Source organism: Polypterus senegalus, chromosome 2 (genome assembly GCF_016835505.1).
Source record: "Polypterus senegalus isolate Bchr_013 chromosome 2, ASM1683550v1, whole genome shotgun sequence".
Lineage (NCBI taxonomy): Eukaryota > Metazoa > Chordata > Cladistia > Polypteriformes > Polypteridae > Polypterus > Polypterus senegalus.
In genome coordinates, this window is record NC_053155.1 from 153,903,748 (window position 1) to 153,917,203 (window position 13,456).

The 13,456-nt window shown below is 39.3% G+C and overlaps 1 protein-coding gene across 1 annotated transcript in view; it reads left to right on the plus strand.

The window, feature by feature from the left end:
* Window positions 1-224: 224 nt before the first annotated feature.
* dcbld2 (discoidin, CUB and LCCL domain containing 2) overlaps window positions 225-13,456 on the plus strand; it is a 140,481-nt gene continuing 127,249 nt past the window's right edge. The window contains exon 1 of the mRNA XM_039744866.1: window positions 225-560. Coding sequence (XP_039600800.1) covers window positions 452-560 — 109 coding nt within the window. The 5' untranslated portion in view covers window positions 225-451. The remainder of the gene's footprint in view (window positions 561-13,456) is intronic.

Here is a 13,456-nt window from a genome sequence, read left to right on the forward strand (position 1 = left end):
CATAACTGCCGGCTGCAATTGCGAATTACTGTTGCCTATCGAACAATTAACTGTCATACCTGTAAGTGCTACGTGATACTGATAACGAGAAAAGTGTGCCTGAGGTAAGCCTGATCCACATTCCCGGTTGAAGGATCCTAGGAGTCTCTTGGCATCTGCGTTGCATTGTGGGGGAGCGGAAGTCGTTGAGAGGCTTGCGCGCGTGTCCAAGCAGCAGTTTCGCGGTAGCAATGAGAGCCGAGCCGGGGAAAGTAATGAGGAAACTCAATTACTAGATTGGGAAAGAGAGGAGGAGATTAACGAAGGCCGGAGCAGACGCGAAGACACGAGTGTACGCACGTTTGCGGGCACGCATTACTAGATTCTTGTCTGAGAACAGAATCTTGAAAGAAGAAGGAAAAAAATTCAATAATAAAACGCACTTCATTATGCATTCGGATTGTAGGCTGGCATGGACGCAGTGGGAATGTTGAGAGCCGAAAGCAGCGAGGCAGGGCTTTTCTTCATTTCTACGCTTGCGATTATCGTCGTGAACAGCAGAACAACACGAGCGCAGAAAGGTAGGCGAATTATCCAGGGTTCATAAATATACAGAAATACGACGTCTACGGAATTGATTGACAAAAACACCCTCTTTGCAACGTGTTTTGAAAGGGATGTCTCCTGTGTTGTAGAAACAACCAAGGGTGCGTGTCAAAGCAAGAGTGTGTAGGCGTGATCTTGTTCGGTCACTAAGTTCGGCGCATTTTTTTCTTAAGGTTTTTGCAAAATATATTTAGTTTCTAATTAATAGAACTATTAATGGCACACCTGTTACATGACTTAAAAGGGAATGTTGGTACCGTAAAGGCTGTTAATCAACAGGACACATTGAACTTGTGGTAAAGTCCCCTCCTCTCAATGATAGTGAGTAGGCAAATACAATTTTGGAAATAGGGATTGGGTGGGGGTGGTAAGGTAGGGTATATTTGGGTTGTCTTCACGCAACTCGAAAAGAGCAAGCATTCTTTTGCTCTTCAGCTAGTTATAATTTTAGTTTATATCCTTATTAATTTGGCAGTATGATCAGTGATGTCACCTGATCCATGTTTTGTCCATTATGACTACACAAAAATCGTCCATTATGACTGCACAAAAATCGATGTTAACCATTTTTTTTTTTGGAATAATCATTGCCAAAAAAGTATATTGTTTGCTTCAGCACAGTTCATCTGACAGCCTCACAGTGCAAGAGGCTTTTCTTTAGATCCAGGCCTGGGCACTGTGCATGTTTTGTTTTTTTATATATGTATGTATATATATGTACATTTTTCAGTATGTTTTTTTCTAAGAAACCTGTAGCATACAAAAAAATTTCAGAAAGGGTAAAAATAATTTACCTATTTCATTAGTGTGAAACCAGTTTGTTTATGTTTATCCTCTTACAGCGTCATTTTCAGTTAAAAAGTGTATCTATATAAATTTGAGTTTTTCTGATATATGCAGTTCTCACCCAGTTTTTCAAATAAAAATGACAACCAACAAGTTTGCTCTGTTTCTGCCTTAGGTAGCTTTTGTTTTTCATTGCAGAGTTTCTTATTCTGAATCAAATTACTGCTTTGAAATAAACTATGATTAATTTGCTAGTATATGTATTATCATTTATAAGAAGCTGTTTTATTTAGTACTTTATTAGTACAGTCCACCTGGTAAGGTTCTTAGACAATATTTGATGACATTTGTGGTCTAACTTTTTATCATCTTTGTTTGCACGGGAGAATATTACAGAGTTTAATTTGCGCTAGTCTTCTATTTTCTGTCTATGATCGATCACAGGATACATTTCCCATATCTTCTCAACCTGAAGCCACAGTTCACCTAACACTTTTTTCTTGGGCACTGTGATGTTGTGGCCATTCGACTGGACTTTAAGACCCATGTTTGATTGTTCAGTTTTCCAATAAAGTGTTCCCAAGCTCATCACTTAACCCATCTGTACTCTAACTGAAATAAATTATCTTGTAATTAGCCTTAAATTAGTTTTCCAGCCAGTTGGAATGGGCCATGGTTGATCCCAGACCCTAATGCTCCAACACTTGCACTCAGTTCATAGTAGCATTATAGCAAGTTGATCGCAGCTGATCCTGAACAACCTTCCCAACCTTTACTTTGACAGTTGTGCTCAATCGCAATTCATTCATCTAATCCTCTTGTGCTGACTCTCTGGTGATTGTGCAGGACCAACTCCTCTTGTGCTCAATTCGCCAAAGGTGACCACCTCACTCCTCTCCCAAGCTCAGATGATCACACTAAATTCACGAAGGGGTGAATTACTTACTACTTGTACATTGCCCCTTTGAAATAAATAGTATTTTCTGTTTTGACATATAGTTGGTGTATTTTGAATATAGTCGGAGTATTTTGAAAGGCATTGACAACATGCTTACAGGAGCCATGCCTTTTTTTCATTTCAGAATATTAAGAACGCCTTCAATGATTATCTGTATACAGATTTTTTTTTTCCTGATAAACTGATATTCAAACTGATAATACACCAGTAGAACCTATTTCTGAAAACTTCAGAATGGCTATATTACATTATAGGTAGTACCTGCTCTAAAGTGATCATAAGGACCAAAAGGGTGCAGTAACATATAGTGGAGTTATTTCTCCAATACCATATAATGGAAAACATCCAAATGGCATGAGCATTTCTAATTTTTCCAATAATACAACTTTTTAACATAACATTTTAAGGTAATACAGTACAATACACTAGTAAATTAAATACATTTAAAAAAAACCCATTTATAACAAGCAATTTTACTTACCTTGAGAAAGCAGTGTCTTGCATGCTGTATCTGGAAACTTTATGGTTGACTATTTTAAATAAAGGAAAATTGCTGGTTAGTGTTATCAGAATTTTCATCATCTAATCTGGAAAAAGTTCTTCAAAGATTTCTAATGTAGAATTTGGCCTGTTGGCTATTGATGGCACAGGAAGCAGTGTGTAAAGCCTTACACACACACACACACACAAGGCCAGAGGTATGTAATTCTTTCATCTGGTCTTTATTAACTTAATTTATTTACTGCTAGCTGAAATACCCAGGAGTTAAGTAAAGTGTTTTTTTATTAAATTATTTGAGAAAACATAAAACAACTTAAAAAATAAATTAACAAACAATAAAGACTCACTAATGTGCTTGTCTTGTGGCCTTGTACAGGGTGGTCCAGATTTAATTATGCAGATCCAGATCATCTGGATAACTTTTATTTATGCGGGTATGATTCCAGTTCGGCACGAAGACGATTCTTCATGACGTCAGTTCACGCACTTCTCGATGTTTGGGATTTTTCGTGTGATTTTTTTTTTGTAATAAACTTAATAGGTTATAGCGTAATGAAAATTGCATAAATAGATCTGGACCACCCTATACGTATGTTATTATTCAGTTGACCCTCGGAACTGGCCAACTCTGTTTAATTTGAAAAGCAACAGGCGGGCGCGGTGCTGCTGAAACACAAAGAGTGCTGGTAGTCACCAGTTACAGTCATGGCCGAAATTATCTGCACCCCTGGGATTTTCCCAGAAAATGCACCATTTCTCCCAGAAAAATGTTGCATTTACAAATGTTTTGGTATACACCTTTATTTCCTTTATTTGCATTGGAACAACAAAAAAACAGAGAAAAAAAGCCAAATCTGACAACATTTAACACAAAACTCAAAAACCGGGCTGGGCAAAATTATTGGCACAACATTATTGGCACCCTCAACTTAATATTTGGCTGCATGCCCTTTGAAAAAAATAACTGAAATAAAGAGTTTCCTATAACCATCAACAAGCTTGTTACACCTCTCAACTGGAATTTCCAACCACTCTTCTTTTGCAAACTGCTCAAGGTCTCTCAGATTTGAAGGGCACCTTCTCCCAACAGCAATTTTTAAAATCTCTCCATAAGTGTTCAATTGGATTTAGATCCCAACTCATTGCCGGCTGAACTCTCCAGTGTTTTGTCTTCAACCATTTCTGGGTGCTTTTAGAGGTATGTTTGGGGTTATTGTCCTGCTGGAATACCCATGACCTCTGACGTAGACCCAGCTTTCTGACACTGGGCCCTACATTGCGCCCCAATATCTTTTGGTAGTCTTCAGATTTCATGATGCCTTGCACATAGTCAAGGCATCCAGTGCCAGAGGCAGCAAAACATCCCCAAAACATCTTGGTACCTCCACCATGTTTGACTGTAGGTACTGTGTTCTTTTCTTTGTTGGCCTCATTCAGTTTTCTGTAAACAATAGAATGATGAGCTTTACCAAAAAGCTCTACCTTGGTCTCATTTGTCCACAAGACGTTCGCCCAGAAGGATTTCGGCTTCCTCAAGTACGTTTTGGCTGACTCCAGTCTGGCTTTTTTTTGTTTCTGTGTCAGCAGTGGGGTCCTCCTGGCTCTCCTGCCATAACGTTTCATTTCGTTCAGATGTCAACGGATAGTTCGAGCTGACACTGTTGCACCCTGAGTCTGCAGAACAGCTTGAATATGTTTTGAAGTTGATTGGGGCTGTTTGTCCACCATTCGGACTATCCTTCGTTGCAGTCCTTTTTCAATTTTTCTCTTCCGTCCATGTCCAGGGAGATTAGCTACAGTGCTATGTGTTGTGAACTTCTTGATTATGTTGTGCACAGTGGACAAAGGAACATGAAGATCTCTATAGATGGACTTTTAGCCTTGAGAGTGTTGATATTTTTGTACAATTTTTGTTCTCAATTCCCGAGACAGTTCTCTGCTCTTTCTGTTCTCCATGCTTAGTGTGGCAATAGAATAGAATACACAATAGAAAGGTTGAGTCAACTTTTCTGTTTTTTAACTGGCTTCAGGTGTGATTTCTATATTGCAAGCACCTGTTTCTTGCCACAGGTGAGTTCAAACGAGCATCATATGCTTGAAATAAAACGATTTACCAACAATTTTGAAAAGGTGCCAGTAATTTTGTCAGGCCCATTTTTGGAGTTTTGTGTGACATGATGTCAGATTTGGCTTTTTTTTTTTTTTCTCTCTGTTTTCAGATCATCAGAACTACTCTGGGCATCTTTCTGCTATGAGGGTTCGTGTTGCCGACATGCTCTCATTGTTTGTGCTTTAGCAGCTAAGCAAGTCTTTCTTAGGAGGTTTCCTTTTGCCATTGTGCTGGCATTGCTTGCATATCTTTGGAGCTGGAGACCTCAACCCGACTCTACATCTCGCTTCCGGGCCAGACAGACACACACACTTGCATGCGTAGAACTCTTTTTAATTTCAAAAGCAACAGGGGCACGGTGTTGCTCAAACATAAAGAATGCTGGCAGTCCCCTCCAGTTCACCCTCTGGTGGTCATTCCAAGTATCAACTCAATGATAACATGCATACAAGACTGTAAGATCACCCCCCACCCTACCCAGAAGGGGGTGGGTTAGGGTTGGTTTCACCCTACAGTATTTTTAGTCATCCAATGAGAAATATATGTACCAAGTTTCATGAAAATCACTTCAGCTGTTCGTAAGTGATGCTGGAACAGACATATATATGAGAGAGATACAGTACTCTTTAATCCCATTTGCATCTTTCATTTTTAACATTAACAATCTGCCAACGTGTTATCAATTTTTAAATTTATGTTCATTGAAAATTATTCTTAAATTTCTTGTACTATAAGAGAGTTGTCTCCTTTTTTTGAGGGGTGGCTTCGGAAATTGAACTCAGGTGTGATACATCAGAGTTAGGGTATTTTTAACAAGGGGCAATTACTTTTTCACACAGGGCCATGTAGGTTTGGATTTTTTTTCTCCCTAATTAATAAAAACCATCATTTAAAAACTGCATTTTGTGTTTACTTGTGTTATATTTGACTAATGGTTAAATGTGTTTGATGATCAGAAACATTTTGTGTGACAAACATGCAAAAGAATAAGAAATCAGGAAGGGGGCAAATAGTTTTTCACATGACTGTATATTGCCGATAACGTATATTTATTGGAGCACAGAGCAAGGAATACAAAGAAGTACTGCAAGATTTTACTTCTATTGTGGTCCAGGCCTGTGTATGTTCTTCTATTTGTGTCCAGGTTCTTATCGCCTGTATATTTGCTGCCCAGTAATAAAACTGGAAGTTAGGTAGAGCCATGCCACCTTCTGCCTTTTGTCTTTGTAGGGTCGCTCTTTTGATGCGTGGATGTTTTGAATTCCAAATAAATGAGGTTATTGTTGAATCTAATTGCCTAAAGAATGATGTATTAATGTATATTGGAATGTTTTGAAATAAAAAAGCTTAGGAAGAATATTCATCTTAACAGTGTTAATTCTTCCAGCTAGTGTGAGATGAAGGGTTGACCATCTATGCAAGTCTTGTTCAATTTTTTCCATGCAGACAGTGAAATTTTGTTGATATAGAGCTTTATGTTTACTTGTGATGTTTACCCCTAGGTATTTAAACTGTTCTGCAATGATAAAAGGTAGGGTATCTAATCTAATATTATATGCTTGAGAATTCACTGGAAAGAGTACACTTTTATTCAGATTAATTCTGAGACCAGAGATCTTTTGAAATTCTGTGAGTGCTGCTAAGACTGCAGGCACAGAATTTTCTGGGTCCAATATATACAATACCATATCATCTGCATATAATGAGATTTTCTGTTCCAGTCCTTCTCTGCTAATCCCCTTTATCTGATCAGTATTTCGACAATGTATTGCCAGTGGTTCAATGGCAATGCAAACAACAGCGGTGACAAGGGGCATCCTTGTCTAGTGCCACGTTCTAGTTTAAAGTAGTCTGAGCAAATGTTGTTGATGCAAACTGAAGCTTCTGGGTTAGTATACAGTAATTTAATCCATGCACAAATGTTTGGGCCAAACCCAAACTTCTCCAATGTAGTAAAAAGGTATTTCCATTCAATCATGTCCAATGATAATAATATTTCTGGGGTGTTTGATTTAGTTGGTGAGTATATTACATTAAACAGGCGTCGAAGATTTGAAGATAAGTGTCGGCCCCTAATAAATCCAGTTTGGTCTTGTGATATTACCGAGGGAGCACTTTCTCCATCCTTCTAGCTATGATTTTAGAGAGTATTTTAACGTCTTTGTTCAGAAGTGAAATTGGTCTGTATGATGCACATTGTAATAAGTCCTTATTTTGATTTGGAAAACAGTGATTAGTGCTTGGCGAAAGGTTTGTGGAAGAGATTGGTTATCTCTGGCTTCTGTAAATGTTGCTAATAGGAGGGAGCTAGCTGAGTGGAGAATTTCTTGTAAAATTCTGCAGGGTAGCCATCAGGGCCTGCTGCTTTCCCGCCTTGGAGTGACTTTATAGCATCTAGTAATTCTGATAACGCCAGAGGTTTATCAAGTTCCTCCACACTAAAAGCGTCTATTTGTGGTATCTGTAATGTATCCAGAAATGCATTAGATTGTGTATTGTCTTCTTTAAACTCAGTAGTATATAGGGATTTATAGTAGTCTCTGAAAGTGTGCATTATATTTTTGTGTTCGATGATTTTATCTCCGTTCGTTGTGATTACAGATTGCGTTGCACTTCTTGCTTGTGAATTTGTTGAGCTAAAAGCTTATTAGCTTTCTCTCCATGTTCATAGTAATGATGTCTGGATTTGTAAATTAGTTGTTCAGTTTCTTTAGTTGTCAAGAGGTTTAATTCTGAATGTAGAGCCTGCCTCCTCCTATGTAGAGTCTCACTTGGTAGTCTGGCTATTCTATTTTAGTAATTTCGCTTTTTATCTCTGCTACTTTCTTGGCTTCGGATTTATTTCTGTGGGAAAGATATGAGATAATCTGTCCTCTTTCCCAGAGTATTCCTGCAGAGATCTCGGGTGATGTATTTGTCTCTAGAAAGAATTTGATTTGTTTGGATATAAATTCATACAATTCTCGTCAGCTAATAGAAGCGGGTTGAGGCCATCTGGGGTGAGTGTATGGGGCTTAGTAATTTTAGCTCCAAGATCATAGGTGCATGGTCAGAAATAACAATAGCATCGTATTTGCAAGATTTAATCTTAGGCAAGAAGTTATTGTCTATAAAGAAGTAATCAATCCTTGAGTAGCAATGATGTACTGGTGAGTAGAAAGAATATGTTCTTGAATTTGGGTTTAAAACCTCCAGGGTCTGATAAGTTGTGATCAGTTATAAACTTTGTAATTATCTTTTCAGTGTTAGATGCCATTCCCCCTGTGGAGGAAGTCCTGTCTAGAAGTGGATTTAAAACACAATTAAAGTCCCCAGCCATTATAACTTTATGAGTGTTCAGATTGGGAATGGATGCAAATAAATTTTGTATAAATTCCTTATCATCAACATTAGGTGCATAAATATTTATCAAAATCATTTTACAGTTAGATAAGTCTCCCATGACCATTACATATCTCCCTTCAGGATCCAATACTACATCTGATGCTACAAATGGTACTGTTCTATGTATGAGAATTCCCACACCTCTAGTTTTCTTTGTAAAACTAGAATGGAACATTTGGCCAGTCCAGTCTTTTGCAGCCGGAACTGATCCTTGCTTAGTAAGTGGGTTTCCTGTAAAAATACTATTTTAGCATTTAGACCTGTTAGGTGAGAGTACTTTCTTTCTCTTTAATTCGTGATTCAGGCCTTTAACATTCCAGCTTACGAAGTTAACTGTCCCATCATGGAGACACTGATTCTGAGTTTTTGATGTCATTTTATAGTCTTAACTGGAAGTGAGACAGCTTGGGTCTTAATTTCCTATTTCCCCTAGAGTTGTTGCCATGCAGCTTATTATTACGTTGGTAGTTATAATTATAAAAATTAATAGGATAGATTAGGTATAGATCAAGCCTGCTCTCTTTCTCTCCCCTTAACCCCCTCCCTTTTGCCTCCCCAAGTGAGGCTAAAACCCACTTCACAGTCCCAGTCCTCTGACATACCCAGAGACAGAGCACGTCCAAAGCAAAACAAGCCCCAATGCAGCGGCTTTAGGGTTAAAAGATAGAGATATCTGTTACCAATATAGTCTTTAAAAAAAAAAAAAAATATTGCACTTAAATATATATATATATCTTCAGCAATTTTAGTGCATTAAGATGATACACCCAGATAATAAACCCGGGTGATGGTGTTTAAAATGTGTCCAGAATAAGCATAACAAGTCTTAATGCAGTAATAGCAATAACAATAAACCAAGGGTATGATATTGAACAGTCTCGTTTAGGGTAGAGATGAAATAATTAGAAAAGAAAAAGAAAAAAGTAATTAAGCACAATAAAACATAAACAGCGCCCTAGTAATACTAAGTGATAATGAGATATATGAGAATATATGCTGATAAAACCCGTATTTTAAAATGAATAGATTAGACAGTAGATTATTAATCCTTGCTTTATCATTAACCGCCATGACTCACTATTATGTATCAGAATAGTCCCGGGATCAGCTTTCTTAATTCCTTTTCTGCTTCTTCCTTGCTAGCGAAGACATAGAATTGACCCTGCCATTCCACTTTCAATTTTGCTGGATACAAGAGGCTGTATTTGATGCTGGCTTGCCGTAACCGCTGTTTAATGTTGTAGAAGGCTGCGTGTTTAGTAGCTGTTGAGAGAAGTCAGGGAAGATACTAATGTGGTTATTTTCATGTATAATATCTTCCTTGTTTCTGAGGAGTGCCATCATCACCTGTAGCTTAAATGATAATCGTTCAAAACGAACTATAAAAGATCTGGGTCTAACGGTGTTTGATCCGTACGCGGTAAGCCGCTGCTATCTCAGATTCTGCTTTAAAGTCGTCCCCGATTATTTTAGAAAAAAGTTCAGCTGCGAATTTCACAGGGTTTGAACTTTCTCGATTCTCAGGCAGACCTTCAATTCTGACATTATACCTTCTACTCCCATCTTCCAAAGCAGCCAGTCTGTCTCCGAGTTTTTTGCATTCAGAGCTGACATTTTCTGCTTTTTCTTCAGCACTCGTAGCTAAATTTTCGGCTAATTCAATCCTAGTCGTGAATGTCTCCTTGAGATCCTCCAATTGATCAGTAAGCGTTTCAATTTTACCCAGCATCTGTCGCATCTCCACTTGGATTTCTTGTCACAGCCTTTCATTTGCCTGTTGCAGCATCAGCTGCTGCGTTTTGTTTGCTTGTTGCAACTCCTGTTTCAATTCCTGTTTCAGTCTCTCATGTGCCTTTGCCCTTGCTTTTTTATTTACTTTCTCGGTTTTCTTTATACAGGTACTCGTCGACATACGACCTATGCAAGTTACGACTGATCGACTTTACGACGTGTTCGACAGTTTCCCCCGCCAGCTGTTGGCAGCAGGGCTGTGGATTTGGTAGATAAATGCTCCGACTCCTCAGTTTCTAAATCTTCCGACTCCCTGACTCTGACTCCTCTGTATGTATATACTATGCTAATGTATTTTCTACATCCATTAAAGGAAAGGAAGGCAACATACATGTCATTTCACCACAGAACTACTGGCTAGGAAGCCAACACTCTACTATAATGCCAGATTAAAGACAAACACAATTGATTGGCGGCTGCAGATTGCGGGTGTCCACATGGACGGGCAGATCCAGCTTGCCGAAAATCTCGACCACCGCCCCCATCCAAAGTAATATGATGCCTCTGTCTCCTGCAGTGGCTGTCTCCTCTGTCAGCCAGCCGGAAGTTTAGTGCATTGTGTCACTCACCGGCCAGCTGATCAGCAGAACGAGCCTCTGCTGGAGACAGGTAGGGAGATCTATGTTCTCGGCTCCTTTGGCCCCTTCACTAGCGCATAGCGAAGGGGAGCCGATGGAGCTGAGAACACACCAGATGATTTTTCAGGCGTTTTGGCGTGATGACTCGTTGAACGGCCGAAAAATCGGCAGTGCATCTGTAAATGTATGGGGGGCTTTAGGCTAGGTTCACAGTTCCCTGTAACAGTGGAACACAACACATTGGAAAGCGGTGCCGCACCTTACCTGTGCATTACATCCCATATAGTGACGCATACAGTCAATGAAAAGTATGCTTCATGGTTACTTGACATGTTCGTTTTGTGGTAACATTATGCACTGCATGCATTGGGCTTTATTCTTACAGCAGAGAAGTAGTTCATTATGACTGTTTGTGAATTGGGACATTTCAGCTTACTTTTTTAATTCCCATTTAAATTTAGTAGGAGTCGGAGTCGGTTAACTTTTTGCCGACTCCAACTCCAGGTACCCAAAATTGTCTCCGACTCCTCGACTCCGACTCCACAGCCCTGGTTGGCAGCGCCTGTTTCCCGCAGTCCCAAGTCTCGCTACGCAGCAGTGTTGCCCCATGTGTGTTTGTGTCTTGTTGTTTTGGCAGTTTTTCGATAATAATATACCCTTAACATGTCTACCAAGAGGAAATTGTATCTGTCCACTCCTCAGTCTGCCAAAAAGGAAAGAAAGGCCATTGATCTAGACACCAAAATGAAGATAGTAAAACAGTATGAAGGAGGAAAGAAAGTGAATGCAATCGCATGTGATATGAAGTTATCACACTCTACTGTGTCGACTATTTTAAAGGACAAAAATAGAATTCGTGAAGCTGTGAAAGGTTCTGCACCTTTGTGATCAACAGTGATTATGAAGCAATGTACCGGGCCCATCCATGAAATGGAGAAATTGTTAAACGTTTGGATTGAAGATCAGATTCAAAAGCGGACGCCGTTAAGCCTCTTTACAATACAGTCGAAGGCTAGAAGTCTGTTTGAGACTTTGAAGCAGCACTTCCCGATTCATTTTACCCTTGCACCCCCTGTGATGGACGAGGCAGATTTCGCACCCCCTTGGTTTGAGAAGTATGAAAAAATATGAGTTCATATGATAGTTCATAATACCCACGCAGCACTAAGTGCGCGTAAGAGCGGAAGTCATCTGTTTTAACAAGCAGCATATTGCACTGATACGAAATAGCCTGCCCATTTAATTCTTTAGGAATGGTTAGATAAATTAAGATTTTGTACAAATTATGTTTTTCATTTTTCTTCCTTGATGGATTCTGGTACCCCCAGCAACAGTTGCTCGCACCCCCAATCGGGAAGCGCTGCTTTAAAGGAACGCGCAGGAGAAGACGCATTTCGCTCTTGTTGCGAAATTTATAAAGAGAAAAAAAAAAACCAAACAATTCAGACGAAGCTCACTATGTTTATGAAAAGAGCAACTCCTCCCATCACCCCGTCCGCTGCTTCGCCTGATGAAGGCGATATCGACAACCTGCAGCCAAGCACCAGTGGTGGCAGGAATTAAATGTACAGTATTCCTTATTTTTGTATGTTTTTCACATATTAAGCCAGTTGTACTATAGTATGCTGTGTTTGACTTAGAAAGTAAGAAAATGTTAATAAAATATTACTTTAAGATGATTACAATATCATTACCCAGTCTAATATTCTTACCTTTATTTAACATAGGCCAACTTACGTCCAGATCAACTTACAACCAGTCAGTCGGAACCAATCGCGGTCGTAAGTCTACGAGTACCTGTATCTTTGTATGAGCTCAGCGAACATCACCTGCAGTTTAGACATTTCAGTTGTGCTTTCTTGTACTGTAGGTAAAGCGTCAAGCCCTACTGTAGCCGGTGTCCCCGCTATTCCCGGCTCGTGTGGAGTAATTGAGATCGCGGACTGTAAGGCCTTTTCCAGTTTCAGGTGTTCTTCTCTGATCGGCGAGCTATTGAGATCTGCACTTACCATCGTACATTCGCTCCCCTTTTCACTCTCAGCCAGCGACGATGTAACGGACCTTGGTCCCGAAGAGTCTGTACTTTCGCCCAGCTGATCCAGGTCTCTCTCTCTCTGAAAGGCCGTATCTTGAGCTAGAGCTTGCTTACATATATACTGTAGCAGTCTCCTTGGGTTGAATAGATACAGGATATCTCAGGATAATAGGCAAATAATATGAAAAATAACACTGCTGCTAACGGAGCTCCACTTCAGACATCCATTTCTCGCATCGGGCGAGACAAACTCCTTTTTTTTTTTTTAATACATCTTCTTGCCTCCTCCAATCTCGCATGAGTTTCTCAGATGCATCGAATTTTGTTGCAGCAGTGCAGTTAGCAATTTCTTTCGCTACTTCAACGGCGTTTTAATTTAAAACCAGCTTCATATTTTCCTTTGAACACTCCATCGTAGATAAGGAATGCTCTTACAATAAAAGTGTACAAGGGTATGAGATACAAAAAACACAAATCCGTGCAAACGTTGCTTCTGAACACTTCGGTTATTATTGTGTGGTCACATAGGCATAGTACAGAGAGAGAGGTTAGGAGCACGCGCTGATACAGAAATAAAGGCAGTGTGCTCCATGGTTACTCCCTCCGGTGGGTGTTAACATATCATAATCTTATAGATAGATACTTTATTAATCTCAACGGGAAATTCACAAATTTATTTTATTTTTTAAATTCACTTTTAGACCAATAACGTGAGTTTTTCCACATTC